The sequence below is a fragment of the Gallus gallus genome, chromosome 1, assembly GCF_016699485.2.
Source record: "Gallus gallus isolate bGalGal1 chromosome 1, bGalGal1.mat.broiler.GRCg7b, whole genome shotgun sequence".
In the NCBI taxonomy this organism is placed as follows: Eukaryota; Metazoa; Chordata; class Aves; order Galliformes; family Phasianidae; genus Gallus; species Gallus gallus.
In genome coordinates, this window is record NC_052532.1 from 135,255,900 (window position 1) to 135,283,798 (window position 27,899).

The 27,899-nt window shown below is 41.5% G+C and overlaps 1 protein-coding gene and 1 long non-coding RNA gene across 12 annotated transcripts in view; one reads left to right on the top strand and one right to left on the bottom strand.

Moving 5' to 3' along the window:
• FHL2 (four and a half LIM domains 2) overlaps window positions 1-27,899 on the bottom strand; it is a 39,351-nt gene that overhangs the window by 1,401 nt on the left and 10,051 nt on the right. Inside the window, exons 2-6 of one of the 4 annotated variants that reach the window (XM_046899120.1) lie at window positions 24,203-27,005; window positions 12,478-12,657; window positions 4,718-4,892; window positions 2,073-2,242; window positions 957-1,143 (exon numbers count right to left, since the gene is read on the bottom strand). In XM_046899120.1, coding sequence (XP_046755076.1) covers window positions 957-1,143; window positions 2,073-2,242; window positions 4,718-4,892; window positions 12,478-12,633 — 688 coding nt within the window. In that variant the 5' untranslated portion in view covers window positions 12,634-12,657; window positions 24,203-27,005. Of the gene's footprint in view, window positions 1-956; window positions 1,144-2,072; window positions 2,243-4,717; window positions 4,893-10,947; window positions 11,007-12,477; window positions 12,658-24,202; window positions 27,006-27,899 lie in introns of those variants that run through there. The other 3 variants (XM_040657381.2, XM_004938513.5, XM_004938512.5) reach the window with 3 other exon arrangements.
• Window positions 9,732-27,899, top strand: part of LOC112531516 — a 28,178-nt gene continuing 10,010 nt past the window's right edge. For 4 of the 8 annotated variants that reach the window (XR_005843673.2, XR_005843674.2, XR_005843675.2 and 1 more), the window contains exons 1-4: window positions 9,969-10,082; window positions 10,375-10,495; window positions 15,395-15,578; window positions 26,800-26,965. This is a non-coding gene — a long non-coding RNA (uncharacterized LOC112531516). Of the gene's footprint in view, window positions 10,083-10,374; window positions 10,496-15,394; window positions 15,579-26,799; window positions 26,966-27,899 lie in introns of all 8 variants that reach the window. The other 4 variants (XR_005843669.2, XR_005843670.2, XR_005843672.2 and 1 more) reach the window with 4 other exon arrangements.

Consider the following 27,899-nt stretch of genomic DNA (forward strand, 5'->3'; position numbering starts at 1 on the left):
TGTGAGGCTGTGAGGTTATCATACGGGGTATAGGAATTTTACAGAATAAAAGATAAAAGGGGCAAATTTCTCTTCTACTAGTAATTATTATTTAACCGTAGAAATGAGAAGCAATTTGAGCATGATGCATTAGAATTGACTCGCTGAAAGTCAGTGAAAGGATTTCATAGAACATATCACTTAATGAGAGGGTTTTTTGCTTTGCACTTAGTAGCAACGATTTTGGGGAAAGAGAAAACAGCATATGAAGGAAAGGAATGATATTCAAGAGAAGTTCCTCTGACGTGAATGGGTAATAATAAGCAAGGTGTTATGCAGTGACATGTCTAGGAGATATGCAAACAAGCATATGTTAGTGTGGGGCAGAACAGAATTAACAGGAGAGAAAATGCTTCAGGATCAACTCAGGTATGCAATCTTGGTGTTAAACGCTGATTAATTCAGATAGGAGATTTTAAGTGTTTCAAACGTAATGAACTGCTTGCAGCTTTAGAGAACTGTTGTACTGGGAGGCAGCATGTAAATGCATTGAGATTCTCAGTTGCTGTCCTGAAAAATCAGGGAAGAAATATGCTATGCTGCAGCATGAGGTGTAAGCTGGTCAAATGTTGCTGGCTGAGAGACTGTTGTTACTGAAGTCGGTGTTCCCTCTCATGAGCACAAGTGAAGGGACTTACAGGACATGGATATATCCCACCATATGCATAAATGTCACTGTGTGTCCACTATGTTTTGTACAAGTCAGGTGAAATGGAACAAACTTCAAGGACTTCTTTCACATCTTTTTGTTAGGCACTTAGATGGCATCATAAGTATTTAAGTTCACAGTTCCTGAATTATGTAGTGTCTCCGTTCTCTCAAGCTAGTCAGAATGAGTTACTCAACCATTATTAATATTGGATGCAGTCCAATGGAGAAAACAATAATAATAAAGTGACTCGCCGTGAGAGACCTACCACTGATTGGGTTTGTGCATCCAGCACACTTTTTGGCATAGAGATTGCAGAAGCAACTCAGGCAATATGCAAACTCATCCCGGGAGGTAAAGCGTTGTCCAGACAACTGCTTCTTGCATCCAGTACAGACAAAGCACTCCTTATGCCAAGGCTGCTCCCGGTAAGTCACACCTCCTGTAGTGATAGCCTGTTTTATGGAAAACGAGACAGAAAAGTATTTTTTTAAGAATGGCAGATTTTCATCTTCATTTGGTAGAAAGGAAGGTTGATGAGGTTTTCGTGGGTAGGAGGAGGGAAAGAAGACGTAGTGGCAGCAAAATCATCATTTTGTCTGGAGTTAACCTTGAGAAGAGCATGCAAGTGATTCATTATAGTTTCCTGATTTATACAAAGGAGCCCTATACTGAAAGTATTTTCTGAATTCTTTGTAATTTCAGTCTAAATTACCCTCTTTATTTTTAAAGCTGGTCTCCCTTGTAGGTCACTTTTTCATATTCATGTGCTATGAGACAAACATCTCTGCTTGTTCACCTGTCCCAGGAAAAGCCACCTTCAGTTCCTGTTAATTCCCTTCACAACAACTGCTTTCTTTCAAATTTTACCTGAAATCTTTGCTTTCTGCTTCTATGGATTTTGTCCAGGCTTTTTCCTCTTATGATATGTTGTTCCCTGATGTTGGACAAGCAAAACATTTCTTGCTCTTGTAAGCGTTCCTAAGAAAGCTGTAAAACCAATCAGTTTATTTTTTCTTCCTATCTTCACTAAATGGAGATTCCCTGGGAAGTCAGTCTTGTGTACAAACGTGCTGTCTAATATGGGTATTCATCTGTCTTTGCCTCTTTCCTGTGCATGAGGGCTGCTCTGAAAGTAATGCAAACTGGAGCATGTGGTGGACACGAAAGGAAGTTCTGGTAACGTGGTCATAAGTGATGGCTGGAGGCATGCAGGAAGTAAAACAAAACACGGGAGAAACTATTGGAAGGAGAGTTAAGACTACAGATATATCCACACTTAAAACCCATGCATATATTGATAGGAAATTGTATTTGTTGGTTGATGGACGACTTTTTAAAATATAATGTTAAATGTTATAGGTGAATAGAACAAGGGCACTACCTTCTTGCACTGGACGCACTGCATGGCAAACTGCTTTTCATAGCAGGGAACACAAAAATTTTGATTGTCTTTAGGAATGAAACTCTTTGTCCCAATTGGTTGCTGGCAGCGGTAGCAGATAAAGCAGGTCTCGTGCCAGCTGTTGCCTTTGTATTCCATCTTCCGAGTACCTGTAATGAGACCAGAACATAAACTGAATTTATGGCTGAGACTAATGCAATTTTTGTTTAAATGTTGTTTGTTTAAATTTTGTTTAAAAATTCTTGTTTACATGACAACTGGCTGTTGGAAAATAAGTAGTGCAGCTATGAGGGAGTTGTTTTGCGTGGTATTGGGTATCGTTTTGAGTTTTTGGAGAGTAAGTGATTCTCTTCCTAAAAAGAAGAGAGGCATTTACTGCTAATAATGAAAGCTTTGGCCACTTTTTAGATGACTGACATGATGTTAAGTGATTAATTGGCTAATTATGAAGAATTGTAGTAATTTTTCTCTGGAGGATGAAGTTTCACCATTCTCCCTTTCTCAAATATTAATTATTTGTTTACTAGTAGCATCATTTTATTTTTTTCTTTGGTCTCATTAAATTCTGCCCAGAGGCATACTTCAAGTTTTATTTTTTTAAAGGACCAACTTGTGCATTGTAAGAGACAAGCAGAGAGATGGCTAACATGCTCAAATGATTCTGATCCATTTTATTAATGGACACCTTTTAAGAATTATGTGCTCTGCGTGCTGGAATTTTTTTGTATGACACCAAAAGGAACAGATAAGTTGGTCCTTGAAGGAATGACATTCTGGGAAAAGATGTGGAACCATTTTCTTGGAATTGTCTAGAATTATATTTCCACATTTTTAGCTGTTCTCTATTTTTGGGATTGTGTTATCACTAAAACACAAGGCATGGGGAATCCTGTTTGTTACTTGCTAGTTTGAGATCGGTGGGCATTCAGTTTGCAGAAGGACTGAAAGATCAAGCTTGTAATTACTTAGCATTTAATGAGCTTGTCATGAAAATGCATTATTAGATCTAAATGGTACTTTTAGAGGGGTAAAGCAACAAGCAAGTGTAGCATCAGCAGTCTCCATAAATAGAATCCAACCACTTGCTGGTTCTTTCAAAAGAAATTATATTTCAGTTGGTGATTGTAAGACTCCGTTGTAGCTCCTGTACTAACATTGGTGTGCTTCATAAGTAGAAAATACATGCTCAGCGTATTGTTCTTCAAATGTGATCATGTCAAAGGTATCTCAAGTAATCTGCTGAAAACCACATGGTAGTTGCAAAGGTTTGTAAAAACTGGTTTATTCTGTTTTGAATTGTAAGAGAAGCGAATCTCTTAGTCACCGAATCCCAACTTCATTACTACTTATCAGTCTGTTACTCATATAATAGACAGAGTTCTATTCTGTAAATGAGCTCTTATGGGACTGAATTCATTGATCAAAAATTAACAGAAATAATATTTTTCAGCTTTAAAACTAGCACTGAGTGTTCTTAAATGTTCATTTTTCATGCTGTACCTGAAAAAAAAACAGATAAACGTGCAATAATAAAAGATGCTTGTATGCAATCATGATCGTTATGATGGAAAAAAAACCTCTAAGATCATCTAGTCCGACCATCCACCCCCTCACCACCATGCCCCCTAACCATGTTCCTTTCCTTTCATGAATGAGTAGGTCCATCTGCTTTTACATATTTCTGTTGTTTCTTATTTTTATCAAGCCCTCATTTTTATCAAAACATCTTAGGTACACAAAGCGGTGTTTTCCAGCTTTTGTCAAAGATGAACAATGTGAGAACCAGCCAAGGAAAAAATTTACTGGAAAAAAGTAACTAGTAGTCATTGTAGAGCATACTTTTGGTTTCTCAAATTGCCTTATGTTTTTTTTTTATTATTTCTGAAACCAATATTTCTTCCAATTTAAGCCCTCAAATAATGAACCATGTCAATCAAAAGCCAAGCACTTTAGTATCATCATGAGTAAATGGGACCTATTACTATACAGTAGTATGCAATCTATTACTAGTTACAATCTATTACTATAACTTTCTGCCACCAGTACCGGTTTTATGGGATACCCGACTTGACAGAGAAGGTAGCTCTTTCCTATTTCTTTGTACCTTTGAGCTCAAGGAAGATCTTAGAGGTATTTTGACCAATTATTGATTTTTATTGAAGAATCTAAATTGTGGCTATTTATGTAAAAATATATGTCGTGAATTAAGCAAATTTAAATTTGTGAGCTTTGTCTGATATTCAAGCATGAGGAGCCAATTGAGAAGTTGGGACTGGACAGATGAGTTGCCCAGCTGTCAATGGCCTTTTAATAAATACTTCTGTAGAAAACTGAAGTGAAAGTTCTGTAGAGAACTTTCGTTCTCATGAACGAAAATGCTAAGTTAAACGCTAGCTTTCAAGAGAAACCCTCTTCACATATATATCAATTCTGTCAGGATCCATTCTGAAAACTGTGCATTCTGATTACAGAAATAACTTAGAAAGCATCATCAGCTGTGTTTTATGAAGTTGACCATGATTCCGCAGAGAAGGTTAAGGAAAAATATTTGCCACAAATTTTGCTGAGATTAGGTTTGATATTAAACCTGATCTTTCCTCCACCCCAAAAGTGAGTATCCTAACCTGGCATAATAGTCTTCTTGCACTCATTACATTTGGAAGAGTATTCATTGGAGTAGCAATCAGTACAAAGTAGATGCTCCTCTTTTGCAGCAAAAGGCTTGTCCACCAATGAATTCTTGCACTGGAAGCAGTGGAAGCAGGTTTCATGCCAGTGGCGGTCCTTGTAAGACAGATCCTGTAGAAATTAAAAGCCACAGAGTAAACAGAACCAATAGTTTGCTCAGTTGGAAGTTCAGAGAATGCAAACGTGCAGATCTGAATCAGACAGAAATTAAGGCTAATTTGCATGGCTCAGGAAAACGGCATGTTCTGATGCAGGTGAGCCTATCTTACTGCAGTTGCCAAAAGTAGCTGATGACAACTATCAGTCTTCTTTCAATTCCAGGTCAACTGAATTCAATTCAGCAGAGGAACAACTAGTTTCATTTAGGTATTTCCTTCGAGAATGAAGGCCTGGTTTTGATTCAGATTAGATCACAGAATCACAGAATGGCCTGGGTTGGAAGGGACCTCAAGGATCATGAATCTCCAACCCTCCTGCCGGGCAGGGCCACCAACCTCCCCATTTACTAGACCAGGCTGCCCAGGGCCCCATCCAGCCTGGCCTTGAACACCTCCAGGGACGGGGGATCCACAACCTTTCTGGGCAGCCTGTGCCAGCACCTCACCACTCTCCTGGTAAAGAACTTCCCCCTAACATCCAACCTAAATCTTCCCTCTTTCAACTTAAAACTGTTCCCCCTTGTCCTGCTGTTATCTACCCTTTCAAAGAGTTTACTCCCTTCTTGTTTATAGGCTCCCTTCAGGTACTGAAAAGCTGCAATGAGGTCATCCCGCAGCCTTCTCTTCTCCAGGCTGAACAAGCTCAGCTCCCTCACCCTGTCTTTGTAGGGTAGGTGCTCCAGCCCCCTGATCATCTTCGTGGCCCTCCTCTGGACCCTCTCCAACAGCTCCCAGTCTTTCTTGTACTGGGGGCTCCATACCTGGACACAGTACTCCAGACGGGGCCTCACAGGGGCAGAGTAGAGAGGGACAATCACCTCCCTGTCCCTGCTGGCCACCCTTCTCATGATGGAGCCCAGGATACCATTTGCTTTCTGAGCTGCAAGAGCACACTGCCGGCTCATGTTAAGTTTGTCATCCATTAGGACCCCCAGGTCCTTCTGTACAGAGAATAGATCTCGTTAACTGTAGAGATATAATGGACTTCCTATACTTTTCTTAGTTATTGCCAATTTCTAGATCATGTCGTAGTTTCTTGTTACTGGGCAGATATCCTTTTTCCAATCACATTTGGATCGTTTGCCAGGTTTAGGCCAAGGGTGAAATTGGCCTGATGCTTGTTTCTTTGTATGCATGCTGAAATTAGTTTTTAACCAAGTCTTGTGCTTCATTTCATGTATGTTTCAAATGAGAATCAGATGCCTTGATGGTGACTGAACACTCTGGAAGATGAGAGACCACAGTGTACCTGCAGCCACTGATCCAGAACACTCTTAACCAAGGAATTTACACCTCAGAGCACATAGGTATTTAAAATATCTCCCCAGTGATACTTGTTACTTTGTTTTAATTAATACAACAACAACAAAAGACACAGGCACATAAAAACCAGTGCTAAGAGCTGTGACTTACAGGGATGGATTGTGTTTTTCAAAATTCTGGGTAGCTTAATTGTGAAACATTTAAACAGTGTCTTCGGGAGATCAGACAAAGTGGAGCTCAGATCATTACAAGAAAGAGTATCTGCCCATCTGCTAAATCTTTTGAAACAACCCAAATTTCTGACCTTAAAATCTCAGACTTTTCTAAAAGCAAAATGAAAAAAAAAGTCTTAAAATCTAACTTTTTTTTTTAATTTAAATGAAATTGAGTAATGTAAATGTGTTCTCAGAGGGGAATAACATTGTGAACAGAAAAGCAGAACTCACAGCCAACAGCTTTCCTAAATGTGAAATTTGCCTGCAAGAAAACAGAATGACAGCAGGTCTGTTTTTCTTTCTGCTGTAACAGGACATATTCAGCTTTTTCCACATGCTGCCTTTTTCCTCATTTTGCAATATACTACAGGCTGCTTTTTATATCCCAAACTCACATGCCGATATTTCCTTCTGTTTTGCCTTATTTTATCAATAAAATTATGCCACATAGAAGAGCAATAATGAAGAAAAGGATTAGGTTTTACTGATGAAGTGTTTAATCCTTAAATCAGTTATGATGGCAGATTGTATAGACCATAGTGGAGTAGGTCAAAGTAGCAGATGCTTCATCATGGCAAAGTGATGAACCATAGCTGCAACCCAATAAAAGCAAGATAGACACTGGTGCGAGTAATCTTTAGCCAGCCTGGATGATTATAACAGATACTACCATCAAATGTAGGGGATGTTTAAGATGTCTGACACTGATGTGCCTGCAGCAGAGTATTGGATGGATTAAATAGTTATTGTCTTCTCTCTCTGAATCTGTCAACCGAAGCAAGGAAGTCCAAGGTACTGATGAAACAGTTTCTGAGTTGTTTCACAGCTGTTCTTAGGTCAGTGTAATGAAGTCACTCGGTATCAGGTTTTTTCTGCATCGGGGTATTGTACATCTAACTGGAACCATTGCACTCAAGCTGTAGATGAATTGACCCGATCAAATCCTATGCTGCAGCAGCTGCGTCTGCAGAGATGACTTCAAGCTTGTCTGACTGGTAGCCTGGTGCTCAGTTAAGCTGAAAGACCATTTGATTTACTCAAAGCACAGGAGCTTGAGTTACTCTAGCTGGCTGTAACCTAAGCAAATCTGTTCTAGCAGAACACACAAGTGATATACAATTAATTCCTGCTTATCGCTTAGATTTCCAGGAAGAACTAATAAAGAGAATCGCTTTTGTGGACTCAGAAGTGGAGCATGCCCTTAAAACACTAATAAATTTGACTTCTTGTCTGTTTAATGCAGCTCGAGAGAAATAAGTCCCCAGTACTATACCCTTTAGCTGCAGTTTTCAGTGGTCTCCTATGTTGCCTAAAAGAAATCTGGAAAACAGCTGTCTTTACCAGCAATCCATCATCTATGAAAATGGATGGCCATACGCTCTTGTTAAATACAGCACAAATAGTCACAATAAGAGACTACAGTACTACCATAGACTGAAATTTGAGAAGTGGAACTGTGTATATCATAGAATCATAGAATGGCCTGGGTTGAAAAGGACCACAATGATCATGTAGTTCCAACTCCCCTGCTGTGTGCAGGGTCGCCAACCACCAGACCAGGCTGCCCAGAGCCACATCCAGCCTGGCCTTGAATGCCTCCAGGGATGGGGCATCCACAACAGTGGATCATCACATCAGTGAATAAGATCATAGAATCACAGAATCGTTAGAGTTGGAAAGGACCTTTAAAGGTCATCCAGTCCAAGTCCCCTGCAATGAACAGGGACACCCACAGCTCAATCATGGTACTCAGAGCCCCATCCAGCCTGGTTTTGAATGTCACCAGGGATGGGGTATCCACCATCTCTATGGACAACCTGTTCCAGTGCATCACCACCCTCTGTGTGAAAAACTTCCTCCTAATATCCAACCTAAACCTCCCCTGTCTCAGTTTAAAACTATTCCCCCTTGTCCTGTCACTGTCCACCCTCATAAACAGCCGTTCCCCATATGTACATAGAGATGCATGCGCACAAGATGAAGTCTGCCCTGTGCAAGTCCTCTCAGCAAGGACTGGACAGGAAAAAGGAGATTAGATGCACCAGAAGAGTAAGAGCATATGTTTGCTCATGAATGAAAAGCACATTAAACTTTTTTGCTTGACATAATGCTATTTTCAGAAGGATGAGCATGGGAAATAGGGTGGAACAACCAGTGTGCAGATTTTGGCTGTGTGCACCCTCATTATGTTAGACTGGTACTTCCCTATCAAAAATATGTTTAGAGAAGATGAAATTAAGCAACATTAGTTAGCGCTGTAGTGATATGAGAAGAGATGAAGGTGTCTTTCTCTCACCGTTCCTCGTCACAACAGCTGGTCCAGTATTTAGCAATGCACTGAGAAAGTGCTACGACTCAGAACAGGGGTTGAAAATCAGGACATCTTTTCTCCTTTTCTCAATCCACATTATTAGATGCTTTATTTTCATTTAGTTGACACGTAAGACTGACCATTTGACTCATTTTGACCTACGTGCTGCCACGGTAGCTTTATTGCACAACCCACTTTTCATTTCATTCTCACATTTTGTAGAGGGAATTTTCACCCTCTCCTGCTGGCCCAAGTCAGCTTGTGGTCTGCACTGAGCACCTGATCACTGACAGTATTTCCTGTATTTGTGATAGTTCCTGTGCCAGAGGGCCTGCAAAGAAACTCTTTTTAAAAAGGCAAAAATCAGTTCAAAGTCACATTTAAACAGTTAAGCAGATAAGAACATAACAGATGGATTTTTGCCCAAGGAGGTTGTGGATGCCCCATCCCTGGAGGCATTCAAGGCCAGACTGGATGTGGCTCTGGGCAGCCTGGTCTGGTGGTTGGCAACCCAGCACACAGCAGAGGGGTTGGAACTACATGATCATTGTGGTCCTTTCCAACCCAGGCCATTCTATGAGTCTGTGATTTCCAGAAAGAAGCATGAAGCAGTGAGTGTAGTGAGCAGACACAGGCACTGTAATGCCAACCTCTCCTTAGAAGGAGCACCTTTCTACAAGGGCCTGCTGGCATATGCATAATGTGTAATAGCTGTGAGAGAAATGACATTGTGTTTTTCTTCTGTCTGCTAGTATCTCCTACCACTCAGCATATGAAGCTTTTAATCTGTCTGTGAAAATTTCATAAACATCAGCTGAACTGTTTACAGTTTACAAAATGGCCTGAATCCAAAGGTGTAATTAACATCACATGCTGTCATTCAGGCTTTTTTTTTCTTTTCTTTTTGTAAAAGGCAGCATTTAAAATAAATAAAAAATGTTATTACTCGTACACAATTACTCAGAAATCACAATAAAAAGATTGAAAGATGGTGAAGCAAATTCTCTCCTGCTTTGTATTCAAAGACAGCTTGTCTTCAGTGTAGCTAATGTATGGGCTCCTTCTCCTGGAAACATGAGGTGAAAATGTGGCATTGGCTCAGTCCTCCCAGAGCTCAGTCCAAGTCTGAATGTTACCAGTGCCAGAGCAGGCTGAAGTGTCACTCAGGTGAGATGACGTGCAGCAAGGAGAACGCAGTAGGGTCAGAGATGGAGAAGCAGCTGTCCTCTTGTCACCACCCGGTCTACTCTCGGGTAAGCCCTTCAGCTATAGGAGGGTTGCTCTTGTCCACTGAGAGAGAAACATTCTCACTTTCGTTCTGCTTGCTTTTGTATGGTAATTTTCACCCAGACAAGTAAGTACTTAAGATGCTATCAAAGCTAATTCTTGCTTTGCACCTATTTCTGGGAATGAGAGTTCACTCTGGGAATTGGGTGCCCCAAACCTTAATCCTAATCTTTAGTCCCATGTTTTGCAAGCACTAAGAAACAGCTGTAGACTAACTAAACCATCTGCAAGAAGGAAAGTCATTGCAGGGTGAAATGAAGAGCATCGTTTTTACAGCCTCTATGTTTCTATATTTCTGTGGTTGGACTGGGTGATGGCAGTGGTCTTTTCCAACCCTTATGATTCTGTTTCCATTGCAGCTGAGTTCCCAGTTCAGCTCTCTTCAGTGCAGAGAAACAGCAGTGGCCAAGATGGGACTTGCAAAGGAGAATCTGAGTTGAGAGCTAAATGGAGCTTTTCAAGTTGCCCTGTGGATGTGGGGTGGGTGATTACATTTTTACTACATTAGGTGTTTGTTCTGTAAAAAGCTGCACAAAGATTTTGTCAGAATAAGTAATACATATGGAGTCCACCTTGCACATGCAGTAAGCACGGTTTTATTCCCAAGCACAGGGTGTTGTCACTGTATTGAAAATGTAATACATAAAATATATACATACAAACACATGTATATGTATGACTGTATGTATGTTTTTATCTGTTTATGTACATATGTGTATATATAGTTAAATAAGGAAGAGAAGCATGATAATGTGACTGTGCTTTATGGCTGAATTATGCCCACAGTGCTCAGGCTTTGACTGAAACTTACGGCTGAGGCACTTACAAGGACTCTCACAAATGCATTCTCGAGTGTCTATTACTGTAATTGAAAAATGACTCTAGTTTGCCTCTCAGTGGGAACATTATCGAATCCCCTTTTTACTACTCACCACGTATTTTATTTTCAGAAGACTTGCAGGAGCTTTCTAAGTTTGGAACTTTTCTTCATCTGTAAAAATGTGCTTAAAATCGGTCAGGTTGAAAAACGATAGCATAAAGGACTGTTTGTGGGCACAAACAGCACAAGCAGAAACAAGGGTGCATTTGTGTCTGGTACACTTTACAGCTCTTCAAGAATTTTTTATTTGCTATCTTATAGTTGTGCTGTCCACATACATATATATATTAACATATAAAAATATGCAGAAAAATTGGACTTTTTTTTTTAATGCTTTAGTGTGGGTCTCGCTTAAAAGTACAGAAGAGAAGTATATTGGATAACACCCACACTCCCTAAATCCATAAATCTGAGTTGAAAAGTTCAGACTGATTAATTCCTGAATACTTTGCCCAAGATTTGTTGAAGGCAGTCCAAGTTTGGAAATTCTTGAATATCAACACATGGAAATAACTTCTCGGGGGATTAGAAAGAGACCTTAAAACAAAAGTACATTCTAGAATTGGGGCAGAAATATTTTGCTTTTCCAGGTCAGGCCAGCTGTATCTCTTCTCTAATCTGCATATTTATGAGCTGTAGGAAAGCTGGCAGTTTTATAGCTCTTACAGATTATTGCCAGTTCCCTGTCATGATGGTGAAACACGTTCACTTTTTTAAGGCTTCCAAAAGAGGCTTTCCTACCCATTTTCCAATAGGGTAGAATAGATCAGTATGGAAGACACAAGATTTCAATTTTTTCATATCTGGATAAGCATATGATTTTATATTTCGGAGTCTTTGGAATAACAATGTGGTGCTAGCACCAGTATGAGGAACTAATTTGTGTTTCTAGATGTATAAACCAACAGTGTAGGAAATCAAATGTCAGACCTCCACAGCAGATCAAGAATCCCATGGCCATGCATGCTCACTCTGCCTGGGAGACTCCTGGCTAAATATAACCGGTTGATTTTGGGCGAAGAGGGTGTATACTGGATGAAATCTATTCATACGAGTCTAACGAGCACCTCAAATTGAATTCCTCAGATATCATCTTTCTTCATTCACCCAGAGTAAAACTGATGTGAATTCCAGTTGTTTTGGTTAATTTGAAAGGAATGCAGGTGCCACCTCATTTAGAGCAGGTAGATGTTGCCATGTAGTGCAGCAGTGCATAGCTAAAGCAAGCAAGGCATCTGCTCTTTCTTTGTCATCTTTAGTTAGACCCCTCTATCATTATTCTCCATCTTAAAGGCTAATTGTGTTATAACTGATGTATTACTTCTTTCAGCATTAGCCAATTTTTTGTTGTCTATGAGTTGGCAGCTCTTCCTGAGCATCTTGTCTCTTGATGACAATGAATTATGGTTAGTAAAGAGCTAACAGTGACTTAGCTCCCTCTGATCCAAAGGTAGGCAATACTGGTTTCTGCTACCTTTCCAGATCCCAGCTGGCTCCAACGACAGCTGGGCTCTCCTAGTGAGATAGAGAGGCAATGTATCTAGACTACTCTACCAAGATAGTGGCACACAGCCTTCCATACCTTGCAGTCAGCTCCAATAGGTTTCTTGCATTCCTCACAGGTGTTGGAATAGAGGTTTTCATAGCATTTCACGCAGTAGGGGCTGTCCTCCCTCAGGATGTACTTCTTACCAAACAGGGACTCTTTGCAGTAGTGGCAGTCGAAACGCTCAGTCATGTTGATGCCTGGAGTCCAGCTGTCCTGCCACAAAGACAGAAATGGGCACGTTGGACTGAGCCGCAGTTGATCTGATACCTCAAGAAGGGTTTGTTATCAATTCCAGTTTATCAAATTCGAATTTCAGCCAGATGAATCAACACCATAGAAGAAAGCAAACTATAAAACTCACCGTGCTCAATGAAGGCAGTAGCCCACTTATTTTAACCACCCACTGACTTACCTTTGAGCAGAGCTAGTGTTAGAGACCAGAGAGAGAGGAATATGAGTAAATCCAATGTGTGAAGAATTCACATGGGATGCTTAAAGAATACCAGGTATGTTTGACCGTCAAGCCCAATGCAAAATGCTGACTCTGTAGGGCTTGGAGGGAACCAAGTACCTAGAGAGACTGAGCCAGCTAATCTCCAGAAAGACTAGCACCATTTCTGTAAGGCAAGAAGCAAGTTTGCGTTGCTGGTAGACTTTAGTCATGCACAGGCTATTGAACATCACTGCTGTATACTTCTGCTCCTTCCTCCTCTACATTCTCAATAAGCCAGTGGCTGGCAATAGCTGCACTGCAGCAAGCCAGTGCCTCTCTCTTCCTGCCCACAGAAGGGACAATGGGCACTGTTCACAGCAAGAAGTAGGGGGCAGTGATTGCGTATCTGATTCCTCTCTGATGTAGCTGAATGAGTTTGGACAACTCGTCCAGCAGCTGTCGTGTACTGGGACACAAGTGAGAGCTAGCTATTCTGGTTCAGGCAAATGTCAAATAAAGATGAAGCAAAGGAATGAAGGACACGTTATTTCCTCTGCTTGTCTTGTTATGTCTCCAGCATCTTTTGGATGTGCATACAAGCAACACTGACACAAATGCCTTTGATTAGTTGCATAAATGTTCGTTGTTGCCCGGCACAATTTGTTTTGGGTCTGAGTTTCACTGCAGTCATCAGCTTCTTTCTTAGCCTGAGGCTCACAGTGTGTGTTACACCTGAAGTCTGTTCAGAGGTCACAGATGAGGCAGGGCATAGCTGTTTGCTGAGGAAGGGGAAGCACATTCCACCTGCACTACACGACCTTCACTGTTCACCAGGCCTGCTCTCCTCTAAGCCAGATTTCATCTATAAAGCCTGAAATGTTTTGGGTACTAATGGCATAAGCGGCTATCTCTGTCTTTCACACACAAGTGACATTTACAGCAGCTGCAGTCCTTTTGCCAACTTCAGCTCTCAGTTTTAAACTAAAAGTTGTTACTTGCTTAGTGTTCTTGGCACAGGTTCCTTGATTCTGGAGTTTGTCCTTTTCTTTTGGCTGGAGGAGCCACCCATAGGGCATTCAGAAATTCTCAGTTCTCTTCCAAGATTTCAGTTTTTATTATACTGTATCCCTTCTCACTGTGGTTTGAGTAATGTTTTAGAGTGGTCTGAATGAGCAAAGATTGTTTTGGTGGCTACAAGACTTTCTCTTTTTGATGCTCTGTCAGCTGCCGAATTGTGTGATGACTTGTACAGGCTAAAAGGGGAGAGCTTTTGTGTGTGCGAAGCAGGTATGTAATGGCTCAGCTGCTGAGAAGTCTTTTGAGCTCTGAGTAACTGCTAAAGAAAAAAGAATTCGTGCTTGGAAGACAAATTTTGACAGCTGGTCAGCTGTGCTATGGCCACGCCAAATGGAGCAGTGGTCCAGCTGTTTTGTACAGGCACTATAGGGAGGAACAAATTAACTTGCTTATTCCAAAAGAGAGCTAAGGATATAAGGTGCTCTCAGTAGTGCAAAGAGGGTCACAGAGATTGATAACAAAAAGGCGGAAGGTATGAAGAATTATGCTGGAGAGAGAAGTGCAGGCTACTCAAAGTTTGCCTGAAGCCAGCAGCAGTGGCTGGCAGTGACAGTGTAAGGGGGGAGAATGAGACACAGAGCTGGTGTAGGGTTATCTTTCCTTTCTATCTGCTTTCCAGCAAGTTAGTCTCCTCTTGAAGTGAAGGTGCAATTGTTACCGCAACAATTAATAGAAGATGACAGTGGATTTATGTGTATTTGTATTTCCTGTGAAAGAGGTGGAGATGAACTAATTTCCTTCAAGAAAAGAATTTCAGCAAAATGAATTGGGTCAGAACAGTGTACACTGATGTATGCACGTATGTCTGAGTCTGATAGGAGTGACAGTTTGTCCAAGTGATAGGTGTTTAGGACAGAAATCCGTAGCTTTTTACCAGACCCTGGCATATATTACATGATAAGATTTGGTCCCACAGTTAATTAGTAATGCTGTAAGGCTGAAATCTGAGCAGGAGCTGTGTATGGATATGCATTTTTCACCTTTCTTCAGAGCTGTTTTCTTCTAGCCCCGAATTGGATGTGTGATAGCAAAGAGCAAAACGTTTCCCTTCAAAACAAGAAAAATATAGTGTGATTCCTCTGAAGGTTTATACCATTTCTGTCCTTCATCCAAAGCTGCAAAACGCAAACTATACAATTGGATTGGGACTAGAAGAAACAATTACCCTCTCTGAACTGGGTGTTCTCATTGATGTCTTTTTACAGGGTGGTTCTTCTTGAGTGCTGTGTTATTTTCTGGGTGTTTTTCACAGGAACAGAGGGAAGTATTATTACTCACTTAATATAAGAGTCACTGTCATTATGTTGGAAAATACCTGGGTACTCTCTTCCCTACCCTGAAAGGATTACGATTTTGTTAAAGGTGCTCCAAGGTTGTCACTGTGGATTGGGTCTCTCCCAGAGCAGGGAGATGCAGACTTAATTTCCGTGTCCCCCACAGACCTGAGCTGAGCTCCACTGTGAGAAGACTCCGGATTGAGTTAGAGGCACTGTTTCAGAGGTCTAGGAAATCAACAGAAAAAAGGAAAATTTCCAAGATCTGCATTTTGGTTTTGGTTCCACGACTCCCTCATTGGATTTAGCACTGATTTCAGACCCATTATCCCTTCAAGTTAGGCGTTCAGGTTTGTGTGGTTTCCTTCAGAAAGCTGCAATTCGGAGTGAAACATCCCAAGCTCCACAGTGTTTAGATTGGAGTATTGGTCTGGATCTCAAGATCTACTATGCAATATTTTGAGGATATTTGGCAGTTGTATTCTACTCTGGAGAGAAGTAATTAAATGCAAAGTAATCAGAAGGCATATCTACTAAATATTAGCAGAAAAGTCACACAAATCACTGCTGTCTTACAAACAAATGTAAAATCACACCAAGCATGCTTATGCCTATTAGTGCACGTGGTCACTTACACTGCCTGTCACAAGGTTCCTGTCATAGAAGAAGTCACGCTGAGCTTAGTGCAGTTTTTTAGGCACTGCTTTAGGCTGTAAGAACAAACAAACGCTTTCACAATTGTAGATGGGCACAAACTGCTGCTCAGCCTCCTTGCCATTGATTAATGCCTTTCCCTTGTGCTGGTGCTTGTTGACTTTAAAGCTCTGTGGGCCAGAGGCTTATCTTTATTATGCCTCTCAGTGGTACAGTGAGGTCTTTAGATTTTATTGCAGTTGCTATTTTATACTTACGATATTCCAGATTGCTCTCAACATTATCATAAAGGAGAAAATGATTCTTCTGTCATACAGTTTCTCTCCTACAACATTAGGTGTAACAAGTACATCTCCAAAAGGAAAACAGCTTTCTACTGCATGCCCAGAAGAGAGTTCCAACTTATGCCAACGTTAGTACTACCTAGATTGTGTCTCCCAGGCAGTACAAACTGGTATGAAAATTACCAGAAATTGAGTAGTGGGCTGACTTAAAAACTCTGTTTCTATATTCTTCCCCTTTCTGCTCCTACAGGCTCATTTTCATAGAAGCTGTTGTTAAAGGCTTATTAAGGAATCATAGAATCATTAGGGTTGAAAAAGACCACTAAGACCATCTAGTCCAACCATGAGCCCATCACCACCATGCCCATGTGTTTTCCTGTCCCCTGACATGATTTGCTTTTGGGGTGTTGGGGGAAGGGACTAGCTCTCCCAGACTTTGTCTTCTTTTTCCATCTATGCTTGAAAGCCTAATAGGAGATATTCTTGTATGAACTATCTAAAACAGTGTAGCTGTTCAAGTGAAACTGAGATCCTTTGTTATAATGGTACTTGGAGATACCGAATTAAACCCCTGTAGATGCCAAAGGAGGATGTGCTATTGACCTCAGCCAGGTCAATAGAACTATGGCTTTACCTGTGCCTTCAGAGCTGGAAGTTCTTTGGCCACCTGTGTAGGAAATAAAATGCCTTTGGAGACACTCATCTTCTTCCAACATGTACACATTTCTCCCACCTGACTTTTATTTTTATTTTTCCCCCGGAGGTCTGGAATATTTTTGATCTGTTTATTTTCCTTTCCCTGCAAAAGGAAGATCTGTGTCTGGCAACTCCAGTGACATAAGCCATACAGGTTCAGAGCATTTGGAAACAATTTATGTTAATGTTCCGAAAGCTAAAATGCAAAGATTTATGATATCCTTTGCAACCATGAACTAGCAATTCAAACTGTGCTGGATTTCTGGCAAGAGGTGCTTATTTTTCTCTACTTAGCAGCTATTGCCATGTTCATTACCGACTACCCTGATGCAGTGACTGCAAGTCACTCTTCTAAGAGCTAATCATTTTTCAAAAACAGGTCATAATGTTGTGCCTAGGGAGAGGAGGAGCTATTTTTTCCTTTTTAACTTACTTTAGGAAGAAAAAAAAATATGATTTAACAAGAGGAATTAATCTGAACTTCAACAAAGGGAACCTGAGTGCTTGGAGCTCTAGCTGGCTGCAGGGCGGGAGCTGCCTCCTTGAATTGCTTGCATCCCTTACCCTCTAGCATCAGGCTTCTAGCCATGGAAAGCCAAGCCAGCCTATGCAGAACAGCCAAGCATCTCTCAATGGGCCACCAAGGGACACTTTGTTTCCTAAGCTTCTGAAAGCTAAGCCAAATAGTGAGACGCAAGTGATACAAAAAGCCCAGACGTGCTCTTCTCCAGCCCTAGACTCTGTTTCTGCCACAGGTTGCTGGAGTACCACACACTGAAGTGCATCTCATGATCAAAGAGAAGAAACAGGGTATAATTTTGCAAAATTATTGAAACAGTGAAGCTTATTACCATGACAGCTGCTCATATGACCATCTAGGAGAACTGAGGTTGTTTAGTCTGGAGAAGGGGACACCCAGGGAAGACCTTATCACTATCCACAAGGACCTAAAAGGAGGTGGTGGTGAAATTAGGGTTGGGCTTTTCTCCCAGGTAACACTGACAGGACAAGAGGGAACGACCTCAAGCTGCACCAGGGGAAGTTCAGGTTGGATATGAGGAAACATTTCTTCTTTGAAAGAGTGATGAGGCAGTGGCACAGACTATCCAGGGAGGTGGTGGAGTCACCATCCCTGGAGGTGTTCAAGAAAAGGGTATATATGGTATTTAAGGACATGGTTAGTGGGCATGGTGGTGATAGTTTGATGGCTGGACTAGATGATCTTAGTGTTTTTTTTCCAACCTTAGTGATTCTTTGATTCTATGATTCTTTGATTCTATGATTCTTTGTTCAGGTCCCTGAAAAGGGGAGGCATGACTACTGTAGAGAATGAGTTGCTGGGTATCCTTGTATCCCATGATCTGGGATAGATTATGCTAAGCTTGTAAATGAGGCAGGGATGCCCAGATAGATCTGTCCGCAGTCTTTCTTTCTCATGTTATTTTTAAGCTGAGGAGAAATCTTTCTCTTGCTGTCGCTGTGGAAGAGAAATCCTTGTAAGCCCATCAGTAGAGTTTGGCATCCTGTCTTCAAGAAATCAAAGCCTCATAATATAATATCATTGCTGTCCCTGGTCAGCCCTGTTAACAGTGTCTAGACAGCTTTACCAGTGTCCAAATCAAGGTTAAGTTGTCAGAGGTATCTAATTACAGAGGTATTGCTCACTGCTTCTGAAATTTTTAAGCTCACAGTAGGTATTTGTAGGTCTCCCAGAAGCTTCTTGCAAAAGCAGGGAAAACTTAAGTTGATACTTGAACATAATAACAAAATAAAGAGAAAACACACACATATCTTAAATATCCCACCCAGGCCATTCTATATCCATGCTAAATTTCAAAATGTATTTTAAAAATGTTCCATTTACTGACCTTTTAAAGTTATCTTAAAACATTCTTCAGAGTCACAGTTAGGTTCTTCAAGTGACTCAACTTCCTTGTACATGGGACACTTATTTTAGCTATGGTATAACATTCCAGTGTCTCTTTATAAGTACTTCTGAGCAATTTTCTGAGCAGACCAACCACATGAGCATGTAGGGATAACCAAAGCATACCCTATTCCTGTCTGGATTGCAGTCAGCCTATCACAAATTGGAAAGTCTGCTATTTAAGATCATTTTCCTTAAAATAACAGTATTAAAGAACAGAAAATGTTCACTGAGTAGGAAGGTTCCCAGCGTGGCTGCCTAAAGTAATCCTGTTGACAGCGGTGGAGAAGGAAGACTCCAACTGAGGTTTCTGTGTGGTTTGTTGTGTTTGGCATTCAGTAAGGATCTGCTCCAGCTTAGAGCCACTCCAGCAGTTGTACAGTGAGCACCAGCATTGGTAACCACAGATGGCACTGAAGAAATGAGCACTGATACTCTGGATGTGTACCACAAACATTTTACAGTGATTAGCTGAGGTTGGCATTAAAGTGAGTAGAGGATGTATGGATTTAAAACATCCATTCATACGTATCATTTACAGAAGGACCTATTTAAATGACACAGTGGATGACTCTAAAATCCACCACAGCAAGGAAGAGTGCAGCTCAAGAGGAAAGGTTTGCCTTTATGTTCTATTTCAAAGTCTTATTAAACTGCTCTCTGCTTTCTTTCTCTTGAGGAATGAACAAAGGCTTACTCAAAAGAGAGAGACCAGATACCTGGCATTACTTAAGCATAGAAATTCATATTTCTAGTGAGAGGATGTAAGCAGATAACAGAACGTGATAGCGTAAGATTAATAAAACCCTCTGTTATCTAATAGACCTACTGTTATCTAAATAAGATTAATAAATCCTACTGTTATCTAATAAACCTACTGTTATCCAAATAAGATTAATAAAACCTACTGGCTCTACATTATGGTAATAATGTTTAATTAAATGACTGCAGATGCTAGACTTCAACTGAGGCATGTTTCTCCAGAAAAGGATTGCTTATTGACAAGAACAATACTAATCCCAGGAAAATCTATCCCAAAGATAAAAACTTCTAAAAAGTATGCTGTGCTTCCATGCAAAGAAATTTCTGAGTTCTTCTACACTTTTGAAATCCCGTACAATACAATCTAGGACGCAAAAATAGAACACTGTCCCAAATATTCAATGTTTGCTTCTTTCTACAAAGGACAGAAACAACACTGGAAGGATCCTATGGAGGAAGAATGCTTTGTTATTTGTCTTGGCCTTTAGCAAAACAGTCCTGGCTTCTTCTCTGGCTCTGTGTACAGAGGCAAGACCACAAAGCCCTTTCTGTCTAAGATAACTGGCACGTGTGGTGACTGGGAGGATCTGTTAATGCATGTCTTTCAGCTGCTGTGCAAAACTACTGTAGCGGTGAATGCCTTGGCGCTGAAACATCCATACTTCTCTGTTAAGCTTCTGTGCCTTTGGCTTTCCAAAATGTGGCAAAAAAATACCAAAACCAACCAACAACTGTGTAAGTCTTAGTGGTGCCCATTCAGCTGGGCACATCTTAGAGAAAGAGGTGGATTACAGCTGGGCGAAATCAGTTGTGTCCAATTTGTTGACTGGAGTTTGGCTGAACACAGGGAGCAGAGACAAGCTGTTAATTTTGAGTCAAAGCATCTGTGGTGCACAAGAGACTTAGAAGTAAGCACGGAAAGACAAAGGGAGCCTGGAGACAAGGAGGCAGGTGATCCTTTTGTGGGCAAGATCCTTTCTAACTGGAGAAGGAAGATGTTGGGCAGACCATGGAGAGATACTGCATAGTGCGGAGGAGGAATTCAGAAGCAGTAGGATCCTAGTCTCTGAAGGTACTTTTGGTCTTCAGAGGTACTTGGACAAGAATCCTACAAATCAGATGAAGGATTCACCCCAAGAATGCTTCAAAGCAGTGACAAAATAGAGCTAGTGAAATACTTACAGATATTTTATTTTATTTTTTATGCAACTCATTGTATTTCTTATGCAAGACGAAGGAAAGAGTGGGGGGTTTTGAACCCTGTGCCTGTGTCTGCCAAGAGTCTGTATCTACTTCCTGCCTCCAAACATGCAACCCTAAGGATTGCTCTTCTGTCGTTGATATATTTACAACTTCAAAGTTGAAAATTTGCTGTGAAAGGGAGAGATGAATATTCTTATATCAGTGTTACGCTCATTTACATTCCTCGTAACGGTGTATTACTGTGTATACAGTAAACATTTAGCATTCTGGTTAATACCGGACAGTATAATGTGGAAGGGTATGTAAAAAGGAAGAAGCTGAAGGCTGCAACTTTTTCATTTGACATAAGCAATATGGCATTCAGCCTTAAAAGAATCCTCTGGTATTTACTAATCAATTATACATATGCCCACACCCTGGAACTGTTAAAGGCCAGGTTGACTGGGGCTTTGGGCAGCCTGATCTAGTGGAAGGTGTCTCTATGACAGAGGGTTGGAACTGGGTGATCTTTGAGGTCCCTTCCAACACAAACCAACCTATGATTCTGTGATTCTCTATATAGCTAATCAGTATTGTTTAAAGGTTAATGCTTCATTGGCTGTCAATTTATCCAAGATTTATTTCCATGAAACCTGTCATTACTCTGCCATTTCACACCCTCACCCGGGGAGAATCTCCATCACAAATGTGTGTATATATAAATGAAGCATTAAAATTGCATGATTAAAATTAATCAAACTAAAAATGCAAATTATGAGATCCCCAACCTCTGAAGCAGTACCCAGACAAGAGAAGGTGTTTGTCTACAACACCACACCATCCAGAGTTTCTTTGAAGATGCTCAGATCATCAATGAAGATGCTTTATCTATCAGAAGAATAGGAATGAGCCTCAGACCTGCAGTGTAATGGCCAGCAGCAGCAGGCATTCATTCAGTTTTCAGCTTGATTTCAAAGAAGCCCTTTCCTCTGGCTGATAGCACTAACATTTATCCAGTTCTCCCTTAAGCTCTGAATGTTCAGTAACCTGCAAGGCAAGGAGGTGAGGATGACAACAGATAAGACATTACTTGGCTCTCAGGGTCGGAACTCAGTACCCTGGAGAGCTGAGCCAGAGTCACTTATATGAGTATAGGTCTTTATAGCCCATTCCCACTGCTTTCTTTTGGAGTGAAACTTTGAATTTGCAGTGCAGTGCTGTCACCAGCTCTTACAATTGCAGGATGTGTTCTTTGCCACTGCCTTTTTTTTTTTTTTTTTTTTGTCTCCTAATATTTGAAGCATGATGGAATCCTGCAGAACTGTATTGTGTGCAGCTGAAGGAGTTGTCTAAATTTTTTCTGGTGCCAAGTGGGCCCGCTGGAAGTGCTGATGTCTGTATGGATAGGAGAGATGTGATTTTAGGGAAAGGGACATCTTTAAGAAACTATCATAATACCATGGAATCATAGAATACCCAGAGTTGGAAGGGACCCATAAAGACCATTGAGCCCAACTCCTGGTTCCACACAAGACCACCCAGAAATCGGAACATATGTCTAGGCTCCTCAATTCTTTATGGGGAGAGGTATATAGGGCCCCATGGGGCCTCTGTTACATGTAACTATATTATCTTCCTATACGTAGGAAACTAGACCTTATCTTTATCTGAGTACTTTGGTCAGATATAGACTAAAGGCTAGATTGCCATTTCATGGCCTTCACAGCAGAACAGTGAGAACCAAATGTATGTAAATTCTACCCAAGCCTTCTACTGTCTTGGGATCTCCTAAGTTTTCTCAGAATACAAGTGTTGGTGCATCTTCCAGTCTCAGGCCTGCAAGTCAAGTGAAAATGTCACCTGGCAACTTTCACTAACACGATTTCTCAGCAGTAGCAGTTTTTTGACCTTCCAGCTGCCTCACTCACCTTATCCATGTGTTGGTTTGGAAGCCAAAGGATAGCCCAAAAGATCACTATCTATGCTATGGCTAGTGTAAAATACAGAGTTATTAGTGCTCTGGCCAGATTTTGGACATGGCAGTGCTAATATGGTAGTGTTTGGAACTGCGTTTCCAATAGATATAGCACCTCATATCCTTTTCTAAAATAAATAAATAAATAATCCCAAAACATGACCTATAATACGCATGGGCTTTGTTAGAGCAGCATTTAGGGTCCATCTGTTCACAGTTAAATGATGATGCAGAAAACAATCAAAAATTTTATAAGAGTATATATATATATTTTTAAACTGCTTTTCTGCCTTTCAAATCCAAATGCCTGAAAGAACTGTTTTCAGTTTACCTGAAAACATCAGGCTGACAGGAGGCACAGAAGACTTTAGGCAGAAAGTAGGGAGATCTGTAAACGTATAAACAGATGAAAATAGGCTTCATAACAGAAACTGCAACCTTAGCTAGAGAATTCCTTCACACTGCAATATGTGTAAAGTGCCTAATAGCACACACCCTTGTGTTGGCACGATTCTTACTTAAGACACTGCACAAATATGTATAGCCACCAATATATGTTACAGTGACTGACCTTGGACCTAACGATCAATCAGCAGCTGTAGTTAATATACCTCCAGATGGGTGTCGGGGGAATAACAACAGCAGCTGGTGTGTAGATTTTACAAGGTTTGCTTTCTTGTACTGTACACAGCAAAGTTACAGTACGCAGGTATCAAGTGGACTACACAAAAGCCATATCCCTTTAGGGAAGTCAGAAGTTTAGAACAGCCATTAATGCAGACAATGGAAGTTACTATTTCCTTTATTATGTACACAGAGAGGGCCATGTGAGATGGCATATAGTAAGCATCCAAGTTATCGGAGCTGCACACACATGCACAAAGAGAGAAGCGTGAAAGGAAGGGATTCAGAGCTATTAATTGGGATTTGCATTCTAATTTATTCTCACCACGTACAAAGAATAAATATAATGCTGATGGCTCCTGTTTTCTCTGTACACGATCTGCCTGCAGCGTTTGCCCGAGAACAAGAGAGGCTACCTTTGTTTCATATGCATCTGCTCTTGCCACAGTGCAAAAACCATCCTTTGTTGTGCTGGGAAGCGGGAGGTGTGCACAGAGGTGTAAGAAATCCAGAGCCTGGCTTCTGCTTGTTCTGACCTCCCCGGTGGATTACACACACAGCACAATACGGTCATTAAAAACAGTTACACGTGAAATGACCCGGTGCCTCATCAGCTCTCTATATGTCACCGTATGGACAGACAAGCAGCAGTAATTGCTCTGATGAGGAATTTGTCTTTTCCTCCTCTTCACAGCCCTGGCTGTGTGCTGAGGAGGAGGGGGACCTGCGGTCTCTCTCCTTGCGTCCTAACCCAGCAATCCGCTGGGTACCACACATCCCTCTCCATCTCCCTGCACCCTTTGTTTCAGGTGGCACTTCCTAAGGCACAGCCCGTGGGAAGGGAGGGGGGAAAAAGAGATATTTACTTACAGAGCAGTGGCGGGCAGCTAGTGTCACCTCCTGGACCAGGGGCAGAGGGTCACATCCATTAACAGCTGTGCCACGAGCACACTGGCCTGCTTGCCGAGGTGCAGCCAGCCGAGGCTCTCTCCTGCCTGCTGAGAGCAGCTCTTCTCATTTCAGCTCTGCAGGCAGCGTGGTGTGGAAACAGCCTGCTGCCTTCCCCAGCCCAGCGAAACCCCTCGGTATCATTTTACCATATAAGGAGACAAAAGCATCGGAGACATTCATTCTTGTAGGCTCTCTGCAGCTGGCACCCGGCACTTGCTCTCTTCCAAGGGTGTCAATACTTCCTCCTCCTAAACATCTTGGCTTTGTTGGCCCCCTTCCTAAAATATGCCTCCCCCCACCTCCTCCAGCCTTTGTTTCTTTAAACCCCTGATGCTTATTAATAACACAGCTCCGCTAAAGCTGAGGGGTCTTGCTATACAGAAGGAAAGGGTTTGCAAAGCCAAACGTTTGTACCTCTCTTCACCTGGCTGAGAGAATAAAAGCATCTGGTTAGGGTCGGTCGCTTGGCTGCTTTGCCTCTGTGACAGCCCAGAGAAGAGTGAAAAAAGCTGCCTCTCCCTTGGTGGAGAGGTGTGTATTTTTATGAGGAGCAAGTCTGCAGACTTGTCTTTGTGAGCATCCAGAGCGCCTTGTTTCCCCCCTCCCTTCTTTCTTTCTTTCTGAGTCTTCCCGTAATGAGGTGGGGGGAAAAAAGCATGGGAAGTCAATGAAGGCAAAAAGCCCCTTGTGCAGGAGTGAGCCAAGGGAGCAGATTGCCTCAGCACATGCTTGGGACCCAGCAGAGAGCCCTGCCAGTGGGCACAAGCTAAGGAGAGGGCGAGCCATTAATCCTCCTATAACCAGGAATGAATTTTTCTGCTGCAGAATCCACTTTCATTTATTAGCCATTATAGCAGAAACACATTCTGTTAACCAAAACAGTGAGGGTCCTGGGAAACTTCCTAAAGGGAAGAATTTGGATCAGAAGCAATGGGGGTGCCTGCTCTCTGCCAGTGGAGGGGTAGAGTGGGAAGGCCATTCAAGATAACACCTGACTGGTTCCTGATGGGAGGAGGTGCTTTAAATCGACCATCAGGAAACTAGTAGGATAAAAAAAGTAAAGCTCGTTCGCCTGCTGTTGTTTGCAAGGTAGTTCAGCATCCTTTGTGTTTGTCCTGGCTTGTGCTTGGGTCATGGTGCAGGTACACAGATCACAGACCACCACAGGACCACAGGATGGCTGAGGAAGAGCCCTCTGGGTCCCTCAGGCCCACCCCGTCTCCAGCAGGGCACCCAGAGCAGACTGCCCAGGGCCATGGCCAGGTGGCTGCTGGAGATCTCCAAGGAGGAGACCCCACAGCCACTGGCAGCCTGAGCCAGTGCTCCATCACACACATAGCACAGAAGTGCTGCCTGAGATGAGTTTGCTATGGGTTTCTCCTGAAACAAACAAACAAACAACAACAGACACACACAAACAACAAAAATCACACACCAGAACCCTGACTTGCACTCACTGTCTTCTTGCATACCTGAATGGCAGTTAGATTTTGAATGGGAATTAAACACAAGTCAGTCTCAGCTCTACTCAAAATCTACCAAAAGCACAGATAGAATAAAAGTACAAGAAAGGGCCATTTCTAGTTCTTCTCTGCAGATATCAGTTATTCTGGTATCCAACAATGACCATGGGTCTGTCTGATGCTGTGGCCCTTATAATAGTATTTTCAAAGCACAGAGGACCAACCACGGATGTATGGGACTGTGAAGTTTGATTCCATGGTAATTAAAGCTCCTCTAATTCAAAGCTGCTGCACTCCCCAGCCACGTGTTGCTGGCTACTCCCTTACATTGGCACTGGCACTGGCAGATGAGTTAAACCAGACAGTGAGCGACTTTCAGTGAGCCCTTAAGCTTCCATAGGGCTGCACACCTGTCTTGGGAGGGCTGCTGGCTGGGTATCCACTCCTATCACTGGCTTATCTGATGCCCTCAGACAAGACAGTGCATCTTTCTGGTCTTTAGTTTCCTTATCTGTAAATACAGGGCTCAGGAGAGCCACAGTCTTGCATGAGTTGTTGCAAAATGTACAAAGGATCGATTAATGCAGAATAGCAACAGTAATAATCTTTCTTTCTTTTACATTAAATTATTTCACAATGACGACAATGTGTTACTTTCAATGTGAGCTACAGTTCTTAGCTCAGCACTCATCTAGAAGCGCATGAAGTGTGTAAAGAAGAAAAACAAGCCCTGAAGGTGATTAGATTTGGACTATTTGAGTCATTCATTTCCAGGCCTTTCCAAAAGAAATTAAATATTTTGAATATGTTATTTGATTTTTTTTTCTATTTCCATCATATTCACTTCCCTATCTGTCCATATCTGCCAAGGCAGCAGCTCTGCCAAAGATTATTTGATGTGTACTGCTGGAACACACTACAGTGTTTTCCCCATTACAAGTTAAAAATACATGCTGGCTCTAGCTGAAATTGTTTAGCATAACTGTTGCAGGCCATGGGTTGACTCTGGGAAGATAAGATTATTTTTGTCTGATTTATCCAAAAATCTTTTAGTCCCTAAAGGCAGAAGAATCTCTGCTGATTTATAACCCAGATTTATAACCCCCCTGTGGGGCTGTGGACTCACTGTTGGTCCTGAGGCTCAGCATCAAGCCTACACGGAGCTGGAAAGGAAAGAGGGAGAGTTACCAGGCAGCTCCTTTCCTCATCCCACGATGTGGTGAGTGCACTCCACCAAACACTTCCACTCTTCTTTAGGGCTGAAATACAAGTACATTTCTGTGCCATTCTGTGATTCCGAAACACAGCTGATGGCTTATGCATTTCTATGTTGCATTAATTTCTTGAGTGGTCTGTGTGCCTTAAGAGGTTTACATCTGATATGAAGGAGGCCATACCTCACATACAGGAAATAAGATGGGAAAAATATAATTCATACACCGGGTCTTGTCTGTGGTTTCACCAATCCTTCAGAAATCTTACTTTAGCTACTAGGCTAATGCCTCAGTAACTACCATTGCAACACTTATCTCTTGTTTTTTTTTTCTGACTGAAAAGATTAAACAAACAAAAACAGTGGAAAAAGATGGCTGAATGTGGAATATTTCTATTTCCCCCACCCTGAGTCACAGAGAAACTTAATGTCTCTGAGGGAGCAGGGAAAGTGAAAAACAGTGTCTTAAAGTTTGAACATAGCTCAGCTACTGACTGATTCCTTCCATCACGATTTTATCCTGGAAATCGTTATGTTACTTTATCAAAATTCAACAAATCCCTTTCTGATGCTGGAACCCATGTAACACAAGCTTCCATTAGACATGAGAGGGTGCGTTTAGGAGAACTGCTGTTTCTAGCAGTACTGCTTAGGAAATAGCATAGGCTCATGCAGACGTTGCCTTTTAGTTCATTAAACTTGAAATAACAATGAGGCAATATTAAATCTCTCCGAAATTTCATTCTGATACAATATTCTTAGATATGTCGTTTTCCTCAGGCGTATGAAGAGTATGGTAAATGGTTGGGTTTTAGTCTATATTTAATCTCCCCATTCAGTCTCCCAGTCTAAAGTCTTTTTTGCAATATTCTGATCTTTTCTTTTTTTTTCACCTGAGTGACCAGAGAATCAAGCAGAAATAATGATAAATATGTAGAAT